General features: G+C 44.3%; 1 protein-coding gene across 1 annotated transcript; it reads right to left on the bottom strand.

Moving 5' to 3' along the window:
• Positions 1 to 758: 758 nt before the first annotated feature.
• On the bottom strand, positions 759 to 17,058 carry LOC142202704 (interleukin-1 beta-like). The gene is made up of 7 exons (XM_075272980.1): positions 16,986 to 17,058; positions 16,804 to 16,858; positions 16,246 to 16,294; positions 2,867 to 3,086; positions 2,140 to 2,310; positions 1,901 to 2,034; positions 759 to 1,243 (listed from the first exon to the last, which is right to left on the bottom strand). Exons 2-7 carry the CDS (start codon positions 16,851 to 16,853, stop codon positions 1,031 to 1,033), a joined length of 837 nt encoding a protein of 278 aa, XP_075129081.1. The 5' UTR covers positions 16,854 to 16,858; positions 16,986 to 17,058; the 3' UTR covers positions 759 to 1,030.
• Positions 17,059 to 22,885: the final 5,827 nt, after the last annotated feature.

Raw genomic sequence — 22,885 nt, 5'->3', positions numbered from 1 at the left:
AGGACTCTCTGTCTTGTTGTTCCCTCCCTACCAGGGTTCACCAGCAGCTACTGGGGAATAGCTCTTCTATCACTTCCCTTACATGTATAGTGCTATTTTTTCAAAGCTTGATGTTATTATTTAGCAACAGTACGGTAGATTGACACCTCTTTAAGCCACCCATGGTGAGAAGAGGAATTTCTTTTCAACAGTTTTTATTGAATTTTCAAGAATGTGAGAGGAGGAATTTCATGTCTTAGTATATAAATATCACTTCTTTTCCAGTATTACTTGATTTCACTCAATAATTCCCCTTTTATCCTCAGTCTTCTGAACTGTGACCTTCGTCATAACCTTTTTATTCCCCCCCCCCCTACATTATAAAGCTACACTATGTGTGTGAGTCTTTATGTTGATATAATATTATACATTTGTGGATTGTTGTTCAGACTTTATGTAACAATTCACATAAATTACAAATGTTTGACCTTTCATTCTCCAAAAATTACAAACTCATTGTCTGTTATTTTAATATAAAAGTTTTTTTAATTAAATAGAATATTATTAATATATATTAACATAGTAACAATAGTATAATATACATTTTAACTCATGTTTTCATTCATACATCCTGAGATATCATAAAAACAGCATCACATCACATTACATCATATAAAACAATACTTATTCTTATATAGCTATAAATTACATATTAACTCTTTAATGAGTTACTTTTTTTGTTCTCTGACTGAGAATGTAAACTTTATAAAAGTGCTTGGTATACAACAGACTCTGTTACTTACACAGAAGACATCAGATATTCGGAAGGATACTTTATACTGTACATACAGGCCAACAGTTCTGTTTTCATGGGACAGTCCCATATCACCATTGTACCAGGCTGCTAAGGCAGGACTTAAACAAAATATGCATTGAGATTCTGAGTTTATACCTGTTCCTCTATTTGGGATTGAAATGTTGGGAAGGTTTTTAGTAACAAACTGATCTCGCTCTGTACATGGTACATACACAGAAATGGTTAGAAAACAAACTAAGCGTTTGGATTCATGATGAAATCCTGCAAGAAGACCTGATTGTTTCCGGACTTCAGTTGCACTTGCTGGTTCTCTTTCTGAGAGGTGCTTATATAATAGCCGGGGAAAGCTGCCGATTCAAAGGAGTTGTACTTATTGCTACCCAATTTCTTGTAGAACATGAAGGGTAACAAGTCTTCATTCTGTTTTTCTTTGATATCAGCCACTTCCTAAGGGAAAGACGCAAAAGAGAACTTTAGCTTAAATTAATGTAAAATCATTCACCAAATATCAAAAATTCTATTTCAAGAGTTCCATAAAGAGAATCTTAATAATGAGCCCCCTCCCCAGCTTATCACTATATATTTTGTTATGCAGGGTGCCAGAGGTCTAGAATTGGTTTGCACAAAAACTAGGGTCAATACAGTCCTAACCAAGCGCCCAAACAATCACAGAGAGGTAAGACCCCCAGTCTAAAGTAAAGATGGACATTTGAATGGGAGCCAAGGTGCAGCATGGTTTTTATACATTGTCCAGACCCAATATGATATGATTGGTGGAGTATGACCACTGGGACCCCCACCAATCCCGAGAATGGATCGCTGGTTGCATATGCACTGCCTCTTCATTCACTCTCTATGGGAGAGCTGCACTCAACTATCTCGAGTGCTGAGATTGATGGGGTTCAAGTGGTTGGACCCCCACTGACCATAAAGTGATCCCCTATCCTATCAATAGAGGATATCTTCATATCTTGGTACAAACTATTCAAGAACCAGTTTTGGTTTAGGAATATGTATTACTTTGCATTTATTTTTGCAAGCCCCTCTATGTTCGAGGTTGTGTAAAACACTTCCAAATCTTGACCACCATTCACGAGTACTCACCTTCAGGCTCAGAACAGGATCATTCGTCCCTTCTTCAGCACTGCAACATAGATAGAGCTGACAGCCGGCAATGCCCAATGTGACTGGACGTTTCTTTATATCCGTTGTATAGAAGGAGTCCACATTGATTTTTGCTGCGAGACAATGCATAATGTTAATAATTTACCTCTTGATATAAAAGTGGTAAATGTGTTGTGAAAAAAATGTGAAATATAAAATATCTGTAAGTAAAGGCTTACCTTCTCTTTTAATATCCTGTCCTTGCAAAAATAAGGCCACAAGGTGAGAATTTTCTTTCAAAGCTAAACATTTTTGCCTGTGGTCTCGAATAATGTGAACTGTCGTCTTGTTGTATAGAAATCTGGCATTACTTGCTTCCTGAACTTCAATTGTATTGCAGGTAATGTCTTCTGTTAAAAAAATGAAAAAGTAGGCATTTAGTCAGGGCATTATTCATGGGTATATCGATGACGTTTCTCTTAGGTAAGAATTACAACCTACCAATTACACTATGGTTGATAATATGTATATATATATATATATATATATATATATATATATATATATAGTAGTTATTAACAGATTTACATTTTTATACAAAATACGATTATTTAACATACTATAGCTCATTAAAATTTTGGAAAATCATATAAAACATTGTATGGGGTGGACTGAATAAATAATAAATCTGATGGCAGCATACTGTTATCAGGAATATGATTATTAGGGCCATACCTTAAAGGGGTTTTCTGGACTTTTTTGTTTTGCCTAACTTTAGGATAGCCCATAAATATCTGATCAGTGGGGGGGCTGACACCAAGTCCTGCATAGATCAGCTTATCAGAGATGTGTCTGATGCCCAGCATAGTGGCCGGGTGCCATCACTGCAGCACAGCTCCCATGATGTCAGTCCCTCACAGATCAGATATTTTTTGGGAAAATCCATTTAATACAATAATCTCTTACCCTCTATAAGGATGTGATTCAGCAGGTCGTCATCATCAAAAAAGCTCGGCTTCTCAATTCCTCTTTTTCCCTTCAGCTTCTCAACAACCACCACAAGCATTATGGCTTTCTTAAAGGTGGATTTAGGTTTCTCTGGTTTTCTTATCTCAGGCTTTACTCCAGAAAAGTAAGTTGACCAGCATTCCTCATGGTGTTTCCATTGTAAGTGCGTCTTATTGGGCTATGGAACAAAAAGTGTAATTTTTGTTATTTTTTCAGTTTGTTATTGGACAACATCTTCACCATCTGCTGCCTTATGATGTTATGTAGATAAGTGCTGAATAGAGATGAGCGAACACTAAAATGTTCGAGGTTCGAAATTCGATTCGAACAGCCGCTCAATGTTCGTGTGTTCGAACGGGTTTCGAACCCCATTATAGTCTATGGGGAACAGATACTCGTTAAGGGGGAAACCCAAATCCGTGTCTGGAGGGTCACCAAGTCCACTATGACACCCCAGGAAATGATGCCAACACCTCTGGAATGACACTGGGACAGCAGGGGAAGCATGTCTGGGGGCATCTAACACACCAAAGACCCTCTATTACCCCAACATCACAGCCTAACAACTACACACTTTACACACTCAATACCACCTCTCTGACAGTAGGAAAACACCTTGAAACATGTGTATTTGGCACTTGCAGTGAGGAGAGCTTGTCACCAGCAGTGAATTTGGCCCTTGTAGTAAGTTGAGGTTGGCACCAACATTTGTTTTGAAAATCAGGGTGGATTGAGCCTCTAACCAGCAGAGTTTGGGCAAATTCATGGTGGAGGGAGCCTCTAAAAACCCCAGTTTGGACCAATTCATGGTGGAGGGAGACTCTAAAAACCCCAGTTTGGACCAATTCATGGTGGAGGGAGACTCTAAAAACCCCAGTTTGGACCAATTCATGGTGGAGGGAGCCTCTAAAAACCCCAGTTTGGACCAATTCATGGTGGAGGGAGCCTCTAACCAGCCCAGTTTGGACCAATTAATGGTGGAGGGAGCCTCTAAACAGCCAAGTTTTGGGAAATTCATGGTGGAGGGAGCCTCTAACCAGCCCAGTTTGGACCAATTCATGGTGGAGGGAGCCTCTAAACAGCCCAGTTTGGGCAAATTCATGGTGGAGGGAGCCTCTAACCAGCCCAGTTTGGACCAATTAATGGTGGAGGGAGCCTCTAACCAGCCCAGTTTGGACCAATTAATGGTGGAGGGAGCCTCTAACCAGCCCAGTTTGGACCAATTAATGGTGGAGGGAGCCTCTAACCAGCCCAGTTTGGACCAATTAATGGTGGAGGGAGCCTCTAACCAGCCCAGTTTGGACCAATTAATGGTGGAGGGAGCCTCTAAACAGCCAAGTTTTGGGAAATTCATGGTGGAGGGAGCCTCTAACCAGCCCAGTTTGGACCAATTCATGGTGGAGGGAGCCTCTAAACAGCCCAGTTTGGGCAAATTCATGGTGGAGGGAGCCTCTAAAAAACCCAGTTTGGACCAATTCATGGTGGAGGGAGCCTCTAATTAGCCCAGTTTGGACCAATTAATTGTGGAGGGAGCCTCTAACCAGCCCAGTTTGGACCAATTAATGGTGGAGGGAGCCTCTAACCACCCCAGTTTGGACCAATTCATGGTGGAGGGAGCCTCTAACCAGCCCAGTTTGGACCAATTCATGGTGGAGGGAGCCTCTAAACAGCCAAGTTTTGGGAAATTCATGGTGGAGGGAGCCTCTAACCAGCCCAGTTTGGACCAATTCATGGTGGAGGGAGCCTCTAAACAGCCCAGTTTGGGCAAATTCATGGTGGAGGGAGCCTCTAACCAGCCCAGTTTGGACCAATTAATGGTGGAGGGAGCCTCTAAACAGCCAAGTTTTGGGAAATTCATGGTGGAGGGAGCCTCTAACCAGCCCAGTTTGGACCAATTAATGGTGGAGGGAGCCTCTAACCAGCCCAGTTTGGACCAATTAATGGTGGAGGGAGCCTCTAACCAGCCCAGTTTGGACCAATTAATGGTGGAGGGAGCCTCTAAACAGCCAAGTTTTGGGAAATTCATGGTGGAGGGAGCCTCTAACCAGCCCAGTTTGGACCAATTCATGGTGGAGGGAGCCTCTAAACAGCCCAGTTTGGGCAAATTCATGGTGGAGGGAGCCTCTAAAAAACCCAGTTTGGACCAATTCATGGTGGAGGGAGCCTCTAATTAGCCCAGTTTGGACCAATTAATTGTGGAGGGAGCCTCTAACCAGCCCAGTTTGGACCAATTAATGGTGGAGGGAGCCTCTAAAAAACCCAGTTTGGACCAATTCATGGTGGAGGGAGCCTCTAATTAGCCCAGTTTGGACCAATTAATTGTGGAGGGAGCCTCTAACCAGCCCAGTTTGGACCAATTAATGGTGGAGGGAGCCTCTAACCACCCCAGTTTGGACCAATTCATGGTGGAGGGAGCCTCTAACCACCCCAGTTTGGACCAATTCATGGTGGAGGGAGCCTCTAAACAGCCCAGTTTGGGCAAATTCATGGTGGAGGGAGCCTCTAACCAGCCCAGTTTGGACCAATTAATGGTGGAGGGAGCCTCTAAACAGCCCAGTTTGGGCAAATTCATGGTGGAGGGAGCCTCTAACCAGCCCAGTTTGGACCAATTAATGGTGGAGGGAGCCTCTAAACAGCCAAGTTTTGGGAAATTCATGGTGGAGGGAGCCTCTAACCAGCCCAGTTTGGACCAATTAATGGTGGAGGGAGCCTCTAACCACCCCAGTTTGGGCAAATTCATGGTGGAGGGAGCCTCTAACCAGCCCAGTTTGGACCAATTAATGGTGGAGGGAGCCTCTAAACAGCCCAGTTTGGGCAAATTCATGGTGGAGGGAGCCTCTAAACAGCCAAGTTTTGGGAAATTCATGGTGGAGGGAGCCTCTAACCAGCCCAGTTTGGACCAATTCATGGTGGAGGGAGCCTCTAAACAGCCCAGTTTGGGCAAATTCATGGTGGAGGGAGCCTCTAAAAAACCCAGTTTGGACCAATTCATGGTGGAGGGAGCCTCTAATTAGCCCAGTTTGGACCAATTAATTGTGGAGGGAGCCTCTAACCAGCCCAGTTTGGACCAATTAATGGTGGAGGGAGCCTCTAACCACCCCAGTTTGGGCAAATTCATGGTGGAGGGAGCCTCTAACCAGCCCAGTTTGGACCAATTAATGGTGGAGGGAGCCTCTAACCAGCCCAGTTTGGACCAATTAATGGTGGAGGGAGCCTCTAACCACCCCAGTTTGGACCAATTCATGGTGGAGGGAGCCTCTAACCAGCCCAGTTTGGACCAATTCATGGTGGAGGGAGCCTCTAAACAGCCCAGTTTGGGCAAATTCATGGTGGAGGGAGCCTCTAAAAAACCCAGTTTGGACCAATTCATGGTGGAGGGAGCCTCTAATTAGCCCAGTTTGGACCAATTAATTGTGGAGGGAGCCTCTAACCAGCCCAGTTTGGACCAATTAATGGTGGAGGGAGCCTCTAAAAAACCCAGTTTGGACCAATTCATGGTGGAGGGAGCCTCTAATTAGCCCAGTTTGGACCAATTAATTGTGGAGGGAGCCTCTAACCAGCCCAGTTTGGACCAATTAATGGTGGAGGGAGCCTCTAACCACCCCAGTTTGGACCAATTCATGGTGGAGGGAGCCTCTAACCACCCCAGTTTGGACCAATTCATGGTGGAGGGAGCCTCTAAACAGCCCAGTTTGGGCAAATTCATGGTGGAGGGAGCCTCTAACCAGCCCAGTTTGGACCAATTAATGGTGGAGGGAGCCTCTAAACAGCCCAGTTTGGGCAAATTCATGGTGGAGGGAGCCTCTAACCAGCCCAGTTTGGACCAATTAATGGTGGAGGGAGCCTCTAAACAGCCAAGTTTTGGGAAATTCATGGTGGAGGGAGCCTCTAACCAGCCCAGTTTGGACCAATTAATGGTGGAGGGAGCCTCTAACCACCCCAGTTTGGGCAAATTCATGGTGGAGGGAGCCTCTAACCAGCCCAGTTTGGACCAATTAATGGTGGAGGGAGCCTCTAAACAGCCCAGTTTGGGCAAATTCATGGTGGAGGGAGCCTCTAAACAGCCAAGTTTTGGGAAATTCATGGTGGAGGGAGCCTCTAACCAGCCCAGTTTGGACCAATTCATGGTGGAGGGAGCCTCTAAACAGCCCAGTTTGGGCAAATTCATGGTGGAGGGAGCCTCTAAAAAACCCAGTTTGGACCAATTCATGGTGGAGGGAGCCTCTAAACAGCCCAGTTTGGGCAAATTCATGGTGGAGGGAGCCTCTAACCAGCAGAGTTGGGGGAAATCAGGGTGGAGGGAGCCTAGTATTAGCAGAATTGTGCAACGCTTATGGTGGATGAGTATGAGGATGCGGAGGAATTGGAGAGGTTGAGTACAGACATGGAGTTTCATGTTGGGGTGCTTTACACAGGTGGGCACAAAAATGACGGCTCTACCCAGTGGTGGTTCATTTTTATCAAAGTGAGCCGGTCGGCACTCTCAGCTGACAGACGGGTGCGCTTGTCAGTGATGATGCCACCGGCTGCACTGAACACCCTCTCAGATAGGACGCTGGCGGCAGGACAGGACAGCACCTCCAAGGCATATAGGGCAAGTTCAAGCCACAGGTCCAACTTCGACACCCAATACGTGTAGGGCGCAGAGGGGTCGGAGAGGACAGGGCTGTGGTCGGAAAGGTATTCCCGCAACATGCGCCTATACTTCTCACGCCTGGTGACACTAGGACCCTCCGTGGCGGCACTTTGGCGAGGGGGTGCCATCAAGGTGTCCCAGACCTTAGACAGTGTGCCCCTCGTTTGTGTGGACCGGTGAGAACTTGGTTGCCTACTGGAGGAACTGCCCTCCCTGCCGCCAACGTCACATGCTGGAAACATCTCCATCATATTCTGCACCAATTGCCTGTGGCAAGCATTGATGCGATTGGCCCTCCCCTCTACCGGAATAAAAGACGAGATGTTGTTTTTATACCGGGGGTCAAGGATAGCAAAGATCCAGTACTGGTTGTCCTCCATGATTTTGACAATACGCTTGTCGGTTGTAAAGCACCCCAACATGAACTCAGCCATGTCTGCCACAGTGTTAGTTGGCATGACTCCTCTGGCCCCACCGGAAAGTTCAATCTCCATTTCCTCCTCATCCTCCATGTCTACCCATCCGCGCTGCAACAATGGGACGATTCGAAGTTGCCCGGAAGCCTCCTGTATCACCATCACATCATCGGACAACTCTTCTTCCTCCTCCTCCTCCTCCTCCTCCTCCATTAAACGCAGTGAAGCGGACAGATGTGTGGACCTACTCTCCAGCTGTGACGGATCGGATGCTATCCCTAACTCCTCTGTGTGATCTGAGTTATCCCTGATGTCAATCAGGGATTCTCTCAGAACACACAAGAGCGGGATTGTAAGGCTCACCATCGCATCCTCAGAGCTCACCCTCCTTGTGGACTCCTCAAAGACCCGTAGGATGTCACAAAGGTCTCTCATCCATGGCCACTCATGGATGTGAAACTGAGGCAGCTGACTTTGTGGCACCCTAGGGTTTTGTAGCTGGTATTCCATCAAAGGTCTCTGCTGCTCAACCACTCTATTCAACATCTGAAACGTTGAGTTCCAGCGTGTGGGGACGTCGCACAAAAGCCGGTGTTGTGGCACATGCAGGCGTTGCTGGAGAGATTTTAAGCTAGCAGCGGCTACTGTCGACTTGCGAAAGTGGGCGCACATGCGCCGCACTTTCACCAGTAGCTCTGGAACATTGGGGTAGCTCTTTAGGAAACGTTGCACCACTAGGTTGAAGACGTGGGCCAGGCATGGAACATGTTGGAGTCCGGCAAGCTCCAGAGCTGCTACCAGGTTCCGGCCGTTATCACAAACGACCATGCCTGGGCCCAGGTGCAGCGGCTCAAACCATATTGCCGTCTCATCGAGGAGGGCATCCCTCACCTCGGAGGCAGTGTGCTGTCTGTCCCCCAAGCTGATCAGCTTCAGCACAGCCTGCTGACGTCTACCAACGCCAGTGCTGCAACGTTTCCAACTCGTAGCTGGGGTCAATCTAACAGCGGAGGAGGAGGCGGTGGCGGAGGAGGAGGCGGTGGCGGAGGAGGAGGCGGTAGAGGAGGAGGAGGAGGAGGGGGGTGTTCTTCTCGTGTCCCTGCCAGGAATGTTAGGCGGGGAGACGAGGTACACCGGGCCAGTTTGGGAAGCAGTCCCAGCCTCAACTACATTCACCCAGTGTGCCGTCAGTGAAATGTAGCGTCCCTGTCCGCATGCACTTGTCCACGCGTCGGTGGTCAAGTGGACCTTTGTGCAAAGCGCGGAACTAAGGGCCCGCCTGATGTTGAGTGACACGTGCTGGTGCAAGGCGGGGACGGCACACCGGGAGAAGTAGTGACGGCTAGGGACGGCATAGCGAGGTGCCGCAGTTGCCATCAGGTCCAGGAAGGCGGGAGTTTCAACAAGCCGGAACGCCAACATCTCCTGGGCCAGCAGTTTAGCGATGTTGGCGTTCAAGGTTTGCGCGTGTGGGTGGTTAGCAGTGTATTTCTGCCGCCGCTCCAATGTCTGAGAGATGGTGGGTTGTTGTAAAGAAACGCCTGATGGTGCCTTTGATGGTGCAGGAGAAGGAGATAAGACAGGACCAGGGGAGGATGAGGTAGAAGTCAACAAAGTGGCGGAGGCAGATGAAGTGGTGTCCTGGCTCGTCCTCTGGAGTGCATCGCCAGCACAGTCAGCAGTGGCAGTGGCAGAGGCAGAGGCAGAGGCAGTGGCAGTGGCGTGAACGGCAGTCGGCCTTTGTCCTGCCGTTGCTGCCTGCCACTGATTCCAGTGCTTGGATTCCAAATGACGGCGCATTGAAGTGGTGGACAGGTTGCTCTTCTCAGAGCCCCTAATCAATTTCGAGAGGCAAATTGTGCAGACAACACTATATCTGTCCTCGGCGCATTCCTTGAAAAAACTCCACACCTTCGAGAAACGTGCCCTCGAGGTGGGAGTTTTTCGGGGCTGGGTACGAACTGGAACATCTTGGGAGATTCCGGGTGTGGCCTGGCTTCGCCTAAGCTGCTGACCTCTGCCTCTGCCTCTAGCTACCCTTTTTGGTGCTGCACCTGCCTCAACATCCACACTACTTTCCCCGCTTGACATCCCCCCTGTCCAGGTCGGGTCAGTGTCCTCATCATCCACCACTTCCTCTTCCAACTCCTGTCTCATCTCCTCCTCCCGCACAATGCGCCGGTCAACTGGATGCCCTGACGGCAACTGCGTCACATCATCGTCGATGAGGGTGGGTTGCTGGTCATCCACCACCAAATCGAACGGAGATGGAGGAGACTCTAGTGTTTGAGCATCTGGATACAGATGCTCCTCTGTTAGGTTCGTGGAATCGTGACGTGGAGAGGCAGGTTGAGGGACAATGAAAGGAGCGGAGAACAGCTCTGGGGAGCAGGGACAGTTTGGGTTATTGTTCTGTAAAGCTTCGGAATTTTGGGAGGAAGGAAGACAAGACTGTTGGGTAATAGGAGGAGAGGAGGCAGAGTCTGACTGGCTGCTGGACAATGTGCTGTAAGCGTTCTCTGACAGCCATTGCAAGACCTGTTCCTGGTTCTCGGGCCTACTAAGGTTTGTACCCTGCAGTTTAGTTAATGTGGCAAGCAACCCTGGCACTGTGGAGTGGCGCAATGCTTGCTGCCCCACAGGAGTAGGCACGGGACGCCCTGTGGCTTCACTGCTACCTTGCTCCCCAGAACCATTCCCCCGACCTCGCCCACGGCCTCGTCCACGTCCCTTTCCGGGAGCCTTGCGCATTTTGAATTCCTAGTTAGAAATTGGCACTGTATACCAGTAGTAAAAATTGTGGGTGCACGTAACCCCAATATATTCTTTGAATTCCCAGTCAGACACTGGCACTATATGGCAGTAGCAAGAAATGAGGGTATTTGTATTCCCAATATACTCTTTGAATTCCCAGTCAGACAATGGCACTGTATACCAGTAGTAAAAATTGTGGGTGCACGTAACCCCAATATATTCTTTGAATTCCCAGTCAGAAACTGGCACTATATGGCAGTAGCAAGAAATGAGGGTATTTGTATTCCCAATATACTCTTTGAATTCCCAGTCAGACAATGGCACTGTATACCAGTAGTAAAAATTGTGGGTGCACGTAACCCCAATATATTCTTTGAATTCCCAGTCAGACACTGGCACTATATGGCAGTAGCAAGAAATGAGGGTATTTGTATTCCCAATATACTCTTTGAATTCCCAGTCAGACAATGGCACTGTATACCAGTAGTAAAAATTGTGGGTGCACGTAACCCCAATATATTCTTTGAATTACCAGTCAGAAACTGGCACTATATGGCAGTAGCAAGAAATGAGGGTATTTATAACCCCAATATATTCTTTGAATTCCCAGTCAGACAATGGCACTGTATACCAGTAGTAAAAATTGTGGGTGCACGTAACCCCAATATATTCTTTGAATTCCCAGTCAGAAACTGGCACTATATGGCAGTAGCAAGAAATGAGGGTATTTATAACCCCAATATATTCTTTGAATTCCCAGTCAGACAATGGCACTGTATACCAGTAGTAAAAATTGTGGGTGCACGTAACCCCAATATATTCTTTGAATTCCCAGTCAGAAACTGGCACTATATGGCAGTAGCAAGAAATGAGGGTATTTGTATTCCCAATATACTCTTTGAATTCCCAGTCAGACAATGGCACTGTATACCAGTAGTAAAAATTGTGGGTGCACGTAACCCCAATATATTCTTTGAATTCCCAGTCAGAAACTGGCACTATATGGCAGTAGCAAGAAATGAGGGTATTTGTATTCCCAATATACTCTTTGAATTCCCAGTCAGACAATGGCACTGTATACCAGTAGTAAAAATTGTGGGTGCACGTAACCCCAATATATTCTTTGAATTCCCAGTCAGAAACTGGCACTATATGGCAGTAGCAAGAAATGAGGGTATTTGTATTCCCAATATACTCTTTGAATTCCCAGTCAGACAATGGCACTGTATACCAGTAGTAAAAATTATGGGTGCACGTAACCCCAATATATTCTTTGAATTCCCAGTCAGACACTGGCACTATATGGCAGTAGCAAGAAATGAGGGTATTTGTATTCCCAATATACTCTTTGAATTCCCAGTCAGACAATGGCACTGTATACCAGTAGTAAAAATTGTGGGTGCACGTAACCCCAATATATTCTTTGAATTACCAGTCAGAAACTGGCACTATATGGCAGTAGCAAGAAATGAGGGTATTTATAACCCCAATATATTCTTTGAATTCCCAGTCAGACAATGGCACTGTATACCAGTAGTAAAAATTGTGGGTGCACGTAACCCCAATATATTCTTTGAATTCCCAGTCAGAAACTGGCACTATATGGCAGTAGCAAGAAATGAGGGTATTTGTATTCCCAATATACTCTTTGAATTCCCAGTCAGACAATGGCACTGTATACCAGTAGTAAAAATTGTGGGTGCACGTAACCCCAATATATTCTTTGAATTCCCAGTCAGACACTGGCACTATATGGCAGTAGCAAGAAATGAGGGTATTTGTATTCCCAATATACTCTTTGAATTCCCAGTCAGACAATGGCACTGTATACCAGTAGTAAAAATTGTGGGTGCACGTAACCCCAATATATTCTTTGAATTACCAGTCAGAAACTGGCACTATATGGCAGTAGCAAGAAATGAGGGTATTTATAACCCCAATATATTCTTTGAATTCCCAGTCAGACAATGGCACTGTATACCAGTAGTAAAAATTGTGGGTGCACGTAACCCCAATATATTCTTTGAATTCCCAGTCAGAAACTGGCACTATATGGCAGTAGCAAGAAATGAGGGTATTTGTATTCCCAATATACTCTTTGAATTCCCAGTCAGACAATGGCACTGTATACCAGTAGTAAAAATTGTGGGTGCACGTAACCCCAATATATTCTTTGAATTCCCAGTCAGACACTGGCACTATATGGCAGTAGCAAGAAATGAGGGTATTTGTATTCCCAATATATTCTTTGAATTCCCAGTCAGACAATGGCACTGTATACCAGTAGTAAAAATTGTGGGTGCACGTAACCCCAATATATTCTTTGAATTACCAGTCAGAAACTGGCACTATATGGCAGTAGCAAGAAATGAGGGTATTTATAACCCCAATATATTCTTTGAATTCCCAGTCAGACAATGGCACTGTATACCAGTAGTAAAAATTGTGGGTGCACGTAACCCCAATATATTCTTTGAATTCCCAGTCAGAAACTGGCACTATATGGCAGTAGCAAGAAATGAGGGTATTTGTATTCCCAATATACTCTTTGAATTCCCAGTCAGACAATGGCACTGTATACCAGTAGTAAAAATTGTGGGTGCACGTAACCCCAATATATTCTTTGAATTCCCAGTCAGACACTGGCACTATATGGCAGTAGCAAGAAATGAGGGTATTTGTATTCCCAATATACTCTTTGAATTCCCAGTCAGACAATGGCACTGTATACCAGTAGTAAAAATTGTGGGTGCACGTAACCCCAATATATTCTTTGAATTACCAGTCAGAAACTGGCACTATATGGCAGTAGCAAGAAATGAGGGTATTTATAACCCCAATATATTCTTTGAATTCCCAGTCAGACAATGGCACTGTATACCAGTAGTAAAAATTGTGGGTGCACGTAACCCCAATATATTCTTTGAATTCCCAGTCAGAAACTGGCACTATATGGCAGTAGCAAGAAATGAGGGTATTTATAACCCCAATATATTCTTTGAATTCCCAGTCAGACAATGGCACTGTATACCAGTAGTAAAAATTGTGGGTGCACGTAACCCCAATATATTCTTTGAATTCCCAGTCAGAAACTGGCACTATATGGCAGTAGCAAGAAATGAGGGTATTTGTATTCCCAATATACTCTTTGAATTCCCAGTCAGACAATGGCACTGTATACCAGTAGTAAAAATTGTGGGTGCACGTAACCCCAATATATTCTTTGAATTCCCAGTCAGAAACTGGCACTATATGGCAGTAGCAAGAAATGAGGGTATTTGTATTCCCAATATACTCTTTGAATTCCCAGTCAGACAATGGCACTGTATACCAGTAGTAAAAATTGTGGGTGCACGTAACCCCAATATATTCTTTGAATTCCCAGTCAGAAACTGGCACTATATGGCAGTAGCAAGAAATGAGGGTATTTGTATTCCCAATATACTCTTTGAATTCCCAGTCAGACAATGGCACTGTATACCAGTAGTAAAAATTGTGGGTGCACGTAACCCCAATATATTCTTTGAATTCCCAGTCAGACACTGGCACTATATGGCAGTAGCAAGAAATGAGGGTATTTGTATTCCCAATATACTCTTTGAATTCCCAGTCAGACAATGGCACTGTATACCAGTAGTAAAAATTGTGGGTGCACGTAACCCCAATATATTCTTTGAATTACCAGTCAGAAACTGGCACTATATGGCAGTAGCAAGAAATGAGGGTATTTATAACCCCAATATATTCTTTGAATTCCCAGTCAGACAATGGCACTGTATACCAGTAGTAAAAATTGTGGGTGCACGTAACCCCAATATATTCTTTGAATTCCCAGTCAGAAACTGGCACTATATGGCAGTAGCAAGAAATGAGGGTATTTGTATTCCCAATATACTCTTTGAATTCCCAGTCAGACAATGGCACTGTATACCAGTAGTAAAAATTGTGGGTGCACGTAACCCCAATATATTCTTTGAATTCCCAGTCAGACACTGGCACTATATGGCAGTAGCAAGAAATGAGGGTATTTGTATTCCCAATATACTCTTTGAATTCCCAGTCAGACAATGGCACTGTATACCAGTAGTAAAAATTGTGGGTGCACGTAACCCCAATATATTCTTTGAATTACCAGTCAGAAACTGGCACTATATGGCAGTAGCAAGAAATGAGGGTATTTATAACCCCAATATATTCTTTGAATTCCCAGTCAGACAATGGCACTGTATACCAGTAGTAAAAATTGTGGGTGCACGTAACCCCAATATATTCTTTGAATTCCCAGTCAGAAACTGGCACTATATGGCAGTAGCAAGAAATGAGGGTATTTGTATTCCCAATATACTCTTTGAATTCCCAGTCAGACAATGGCACTGTATACCAGTAGTAAAAATTGTGGGTGCACGTAACCCCAATATATTCTTTGAATTCCCAGTCAGACACTGGCACTATATGGCAGTAGCAAGAAATGAGGGTATTTGTATTCCCAATATATTCTTTGAATTCCCAGTCAGACAATGGCACTGTATACCAGTAGTAAAAATTGTGGGTGCACGTAACCCCAATATATTCTTTGAATTACCAGTCAGAAACTGGCACTATATGGCAGTAGCAAGAAATGAGGGTATTTGTATTCCCAATATATTCTTTGAATTCCCAGTCAGACAATGGCACTGTATACCAGTAGTAAAAATTGTGGGTGTATATAGCCCCAATTCTATTGCTAGGGGACTTGCAGGGTATTTCTGGGGTGAAGGTGGGGGGGCACACCGTTGGAACGGGTATCGGGGTATATATCGGGTATACGGGAATACACTGACAGTGTATTCCATTCAGGATCCTGGGAAAGCTGGGTTGCGGCGATTGAGCCCGTCAGTGCCACGTTACACTGACAAGCTTCTCCCTGGAATTTAGCTCTTACAAGAGCTGTTGGTTGTCTTCTCCTTCCTATCCTAGCCTGTCCCTGCCTACCCAGAATCTAAGCCCTAGCTAGCTGGACGGAAACCTCCGTCCTCGGTGAATTGCAAGCTCAGAATGACGCGAAGCTGGGCGTCGCTGTTCTTTTAAATTAGAGGTCACATGTTTTCGGCAGCCAATGGGTTTTGCCTACTTTTTTCAACGTCACCGGTGTCGTAGTTCCTGTCCCACCTACCCAGCGCTGTTATTGGAGCAAAAAAGGCGCCAGGGAAGGTGGGAGGGGAATCGAGTAATGGCGCACTTTACCACGCGGTGTTCGATTCGATTCGAACATGCCGAACAGCCTAATATCCGATCGAACATGAGTTCGATAGAACACTGTTCGCTCATCTCTAGTGCTGAACATTTGTGCACTAAGTGTATCAGAAAGGCGAATGATTCTATGATAGGTATGTATATATTGTCTATGGAAGAGAGTATAGATGTGCTCACGGACATACAAATAACATATCATTAGAGATTTTTTGTTTCTAAACACATTTTACTTAATATATATACTGTATATATATATATATATATATATATATATATATATATAATTAAATGTCATGTACCTTCATTTTGATGTTGAAGTCATCGCTGTAAAATTCTTCAATGTGTTCGCTACAATATAAAGAAAAGATAGTTGGAAAAAATATAAAATACTATTACGTAAGATCTGATTATTCTGTCCTAAAAAACTGTTATATGATGTTTTTAGTGTGTCATCTTATTCTGTACTGTACATTATAGCGCTACATACCATATATATTATAAATCTGTATAGAACTTTTACATTAGTCTTGCATTATCTACTAAATTATTATGAATTATATATTATTATTATTATTATTATTATTATTATTATTACTCTTTCTCTCTCTCTCTCTCTCTCTCTCTCTATATATATGAAAATTGTGACCTGCTCCTTCCATATCATCATAATATCCATTTGTTCTGTCCTATAATAATATAAGTGTTACTTCTAGGTAATACAGTGCAGTATAGAGTCGCCATACGGCAGTATATTGAATAATCACAGCTCCATAGTATAACCATAGTATAAATCCTAATATAAGGCTCAATGCTGTACATGAAACCTTAACCTTAGGGAGATGAGTGTAAATTATTACCTGTACTCCATTGGAATGTCATTGAATTCTGGGACTTCTGCCAATGCCATTTTGTCTGTAGAAATAAAATATTATGTATCATAAAACTGAAGGCAATGCAACATGTGTTCATATAATCTATACAAATATATCTATAAAATATAAATATGCTGCATATATAGCAACAAAATGACCTGAAATACCTTCTGTGTCTGTATCTGTAGCTGTAAGTCCTAGAAATGTTCTGCTCCCCGGGCAGAGAAGATGTTACCCGTGTGCTCAGTGCTGGTGGATTCTGTCAGCCGCCTGTAGCTGCTTTTATAGACAAGTGAGTGGGCAGGCTCTTACACAATACAGGGAATTTTCTCTTCTTCCTCTTTTCACTCACTGTAGTCTTTGATCTATTTCCACCCATGTATATAAGTGAATTGTCGGGATTATTTACGAGTTATTTTTTTACACCCCTGGGAATTCCTCAATTGTAGAGTTTTAATACTAATAATAAATTCCTATATGTACTGTATATCCGCAACCTAAACCTCTATACACCAAATTAATGAAAATTAAATACTAAATATAGATAAATGATATACCTTGTAACGAAAAATACAGATATGACTATATAAAGTGCACAGTGATATCAATGGAGGTAAGTCAATATAACATAGATCAGAAATATATAAATATTAGAGATGAGCGAAGACGAAGCTGACAAAGTGAAATTCATTCAGATTTCCTCAGGCTTTGTGTGGAACGCATCTATTTTTTTTTTTTCTAGAATGGCTGCTGCACATGTTAGGACATGGTCAAAACAAAGAAGAGAAGACACCGAGCAGACTTCTAGTGTAGATATTTGTGGAAACCAAAATGAAGGATATCCAAAATATATGGTAATAATAGTGACCCAAATGGCCTCTCACCTGATGTGGTTGTGACCCGTTCACAACCACGTAAAGAAATTCTTTATTTGTATATAGATGGAGGGAGCAGCACGTCCAAACAGCACCGATCAGGGAACAACCGGGAAAGAGAAGGATACGAAGAAGGCAATAGACCGCGCTCGAGGTCACAGTAGAATTTTATTGGTTAAAAGGTGCACAACGCTAAAACACTGCGTTTCGGGCCCTCACACCCTTTTTCAAGTGCATATACTGGTTAAAAAGACCAAAAAAAACACAAAAAGAAAAAACAATATTCAAGTAAAGGATACACAAGTAAAGAAAATTGTTCTGTGCATCCTTTACTTGAATATTGTTTTTTGTTTTTGTGTTTTTTTTTGGTCTTTTTAACCAGTATATGCACTTGAAAAAGGGCGTGAGGGCCCGAAACGCAGTGTTTTAGCGTTGTGCACCTTTTAACCAATAAATTCTACTGTGACCTCGAGCGCAGTCTATTGCCTTCTTCGTATCATGTTAGGACATGGGGCATGGAACTCTGCAAACACGGGATCATCCACAATGCCATGCGTGCATCCAATCAGCAGCCAGCCCTGTGATGTCACTGCCCTATAAATACCCTCCGCCATCTTAGGTCCAAGCATTTTCCATTGTACATCAGCAGGATCTAGGGAAAGTGGTAGAAAACACATGAAAACTGATATTTTGCTCAGTCAAAGTTCATGGAAAGAGCATTAGAAGTGTAGGGAAAGGATAGGAATATATACAAGAGTATTGAAGCAGAACAGGGTTCCTTTGGGGTGTTGCAATCCTACTACAATTTGCTGCACTGAATGCCATTATACTAATATGCGGCACATTTACAGGCCTTTTTACTGACAATTAGTTGCCAAGAAGTATTATCCATTTATCTCTGATCTGTTATATTGTCTTTTCTTGGAATTTATTAGTGGGGGGAAAATAAGGGGCTTATTCACTATTGTTTTGAATGGTTGAGTCGGTCATCCTCTTCATCCCGTTACATCAGACACCCCCAGGGAAGAGTTGGTGGGTTCATCAGACACAACCCTTAGTTGGCATGGCCCGGGAGCAGTCCCTGTGTCCTCACTTGTCCTCAACTTGCCTCTGTCCTTTTCTGTTCTCTCAGCCAGAGAAGTACTCTATGTTGTGGGCTAATCTCCATTATACAGCGAGGATGAGCTACTAGCCACTGCCTAGCCAAGATCTGGAGGAGACACGTGCCGCTTCCTCTGGTAGGCAGGCAAGTTGTCAGAATCCTGGTGTAATTTGCTAATCTACCACCAGTGGCCACTGTTTCTCTCACTCTGAACTATTGTGTTGCACCTCCACTCCTCACCACTGGAGGCTGCTGTGTTTTTTTTTTTTTAAATCAGATAATTTTTATTAACAAATTTTTCTGTACATAAATGCAAACAATCGACAAAACAAGAGCAACACAACAATTCAAAGTAAATATGTAGACACAATTCGACATATAAAGGGAGAAGTCCATTAGGGCCCCCACTACATCTCCCGAACAGCAAATAATAGCACTCAGGGGTTCAGGGAAACAGATAAAGTAGAAGGGAGAGATCTATCCCTAATCAGAGACGGCGAGGGAAGACCAGGTGTATCCAACCATGCCCCTCAAATTTTTTGAAATTTAGTTTGGGCCTTTCTTTGTGTATGTACTCCCCTCTCCAGCCTAATAGTATTATTAACTCTGGTAATCACCAGAGAAGGAGGGCGCGGGTCCAACCATTGGTAAGCAATCAATACCCAAGACAACCCTATAAACTCCAGGATTTCCGGGTCTACACCCTCCCCAAATGACCTAGGAGGCAAACTAACGGTGAGCGCAGAAGGGCAATATAATACACCTGGTCAAGCATGGACAGTACCTGACTCCAGTATTCACCTAACTCCAGACACTCCCACATCATATGCAGGAGATGTGCGGGTTCCATACTACAGGGCACTTTGGCATCAGAACGGATATGCATATGGAACAGTCTCTGTGGAGTCCTATAGACTCTATGTAAGAGATAAATATGAGACAATCTCTGCACTTCGCTAAGGGACAGTATAGGGGTCAGGGCTGACACTTCTCGCCATGTTTCCTTGTCCACAACACCAACATCCCCCTCCCACCTTTCCCTAGTCTCCCTAGGTGGCTGCTGTGTTTATCTTAGGAATTTCCATGAACAAAAATGACCAATCTGTGCCAATGTGAAGCCATCTTGTTTCCTGTTTGGGCCTATTTATACCATGAGGCAGTTCAGTCATTGCTTGAGTATTGTGACTTGTTCCAGGCTCTTCAGCACTTTCTTTCCCAAACTGTCCTACTCTTCACTAAATTATCACCTTGCGATCCACACTTCACGCTGCACCCCGGACTGCAACTTTACTATTCCTATCTGCTCCTAGCTTATACCATCTGCCACACCATTATGTCACCTTGCCACTCTGTGGCCTCTTCATGCAGCTCAACACTATGTCATCGGGTCACTCTGTGGCCTCCTAAGGCTGCTGCCACCTCCACATTATGTTATCTTGCCGCTCTGTGGCCTCCTAATGCTGCTGCTACCTCAACACTATGTCACTTCTCATGCTGTTCCCACCATCCCCACTTCATGACTGGGCCACTATTTTGCCTTTTTGGCCTACTTGACTTCAGAATTGGTAGACAAAAGCAGGAGTGGGAACAAAACACATGCAAATATTCCATTTATGTGTCATCTGTTTTGGGTCCACTCCTCTTTATTTTTGGCATCAGCAATACTGATGGATTACTGACCAAGTCCTTACCGAGTGACGACAGATGTTCAACAGACAGGATCCGTTTATTTGGGGGATTATTGTTGTCACGGATCAGAGGAAGGGCAACATAATCAGTGAGGTCAACACAAACTTACTGCTGACATCTCTCCACTCTATCAGGGGCTCTACTTGTATAAGTGTTTAGTAGAACAGGTTCTGTAGACATCTATGTGGAATCAGCAGACGACAGTGTAAAAGGAATCCACTCTTTCACGCTACGGTAGGATCTTGGGCTTCTGCACGGTTGTTTATACCTGGCACTAACATCGACGTGTAAGGCTGAGTTCACACTTTATTTAGTTGGTCAGTTTTGGTGCCATAACTGGCCAAATATGTGAAGTGTGCAGCGGTTCTAAGAGCGAAGTCATGTGCGTGTCATACTGACTCACTGTATTGTTTCACTACCACAGCAGACTCCCCATGTTTGTTACTGCAAGGCACAGCGTTATACACCACTACACAGGCTCTCTGCAGCCAGAAAATAGCTGTTTTTTAATGCTATTTGCTGCAAATTATTTCAGATCAAATCAAATCTTTTTGGGAAATTCAGCAAAGTGGCTGAATCAAATTTTTCAAAACTCATCTAAAAAATATATATATATATATGTGGTGGCATAACTAGGTATGGTGGGGCCCCGTGGTGAACTTTTAACATGCCCCCCCCTACCGTCCGACCGACACTGAAGACCTCGACTGACCCCCTCCTCCGCATTCCTGCGCGCTCTATTATGTCCCTTAGTGGCCCCTGCACACAGTATTATCCCCCATGTGATGAAGGACATTTGGGGCATTTTTTTGTGGTTAAAAGGACGGTAGTGCTGATGCGGGATGCTGAGCTGTCGGCTGTGAGCGGGAGATCTCACTGCCTACCAAGAACTGCCGCATGTTGTCATGATGGCTGACTATGTCCCCCACCTCTGCAGAAATTTCTGCTTATTATATCTACATGCTGTGACCCCCCTCCTCGTGTCCTACAACCAAGTCGGCTGTATTATTATTATTATTATTATTATTATTAACATCAATCCGCACAGAGAACTAAATGATCCTGCAGTGTGTCTGTGTTTCTTTCTTTTTTAGTTGCTCTGATACCTAGGATTTCTCTGCCATGAGCTTGTATGTGTTTCTCTCCTGTTATATACTACTGTACCATCTATGAAACTGTATCACTGAAATTCCCCATTGTGGGACTATTAAAGGAATATCTTATCTTATACTGGCCCCTGCACACAGTACTATATCCCTTAGTGGCCCCTGCACACAGTATTATGTCCCTTAGTGGCCCCTGCACACAATATTATCCCCCATACTGGCCCCTGCACACAGTATTATATCCCTTAGCGGCCCCTGCACACAGTATTATGTCCCTTAGCGGCCCCTGCACACAGTATTATGTCCCTTAGCGGCCCCTGCACACAGTATTATGTCCCTTAGTAGTCCCTGCACACAGTATTATGTCCCTTTGTGGCCCCTGCACACAGTATTATGTCCCTTAGCGGCCCTGCACACAGTATTATGTCCCTTAGCGGCCCCTGCACACAGTATTATGTCCCTTAGCGGCCCCTGCACACAGTATTATGTCCCTTAGTAGTCCCTGCACACAGTATTATGTCCCTTTGTGGCCCCTGCACACAGTATTATGTCCCTCAGTGGCCCCTACACACAGTATTATGTCCCTTAGTGGCCCCTGCACACAGTATTATGTCCCTTAGTGGCCCCTGCACACAGTATTATGTCCCTCAGTGGCCCCTGCACATAGTATTATGTCCCATAGTGGCCCCTGCACACAGTATTATGTCCCTCAGTGGCCCCTGCACATAGTATTATGTCCCACTGTGGACACCCATAAATAATTATTATACTCTGGAGTCTTTTCAAACGCCAGAGTATAATAATCAGAGACCCGGGGGAATAAAAACATAAAAAACTACTGTTTCTTACCTGTCCCCCGGCTCCTATGCTGTCGGCATCCGCTGTCGGCCTTCTTCAATGACGTTGGACGTCACATGACCCGGAACGCAGGCCGGGGTCATGGGACGTCAGAGACGTCAGACAACTAGGTCTGAGCTGAGGCCTGCCCAGATCGTGGAGAGGTAAGTAACAGTATTTTTTATGTTTCTTACCTCTCCCGGGCCGCCGATCATTATAATCGGGGTCTGCAAAGAAGATTTACAGTTCATATATACAAATATTACTATAGCCACTAAATACAATGCAATGCATGCAGAGATAGATAGATAGATAGATAGATAGATAGATAGGAGATAGATAGATAGATAGATAGATAGATAGATAGGAGATAGATAGATAGATAGATAGATAGATAGATAGATATAGATAGGAGATAGATAGATAGATAGATAGATAGATAGATAGATAGATAGATA

This window comes from Leptodactylus fuscus, chromosome 5, assembly GCF_031893055.1.
Source record: "Leptodactylus fuscus isolate aLepFus1 chromosome 5, aLepFus1.hap2, whole genome shotgun sequence".
Classification (NCBI taxonomy): Eukaryota; Metazoa; Chordata; class Amphibia; order Anura; family Leptodactylidae; genus Leptodactylus; species Leptodactylus fuscus.
Note: the sequence above shows the minus strand (reverse complement) of the source record. Positions and strands in the feature narration are given on the sequence as shown.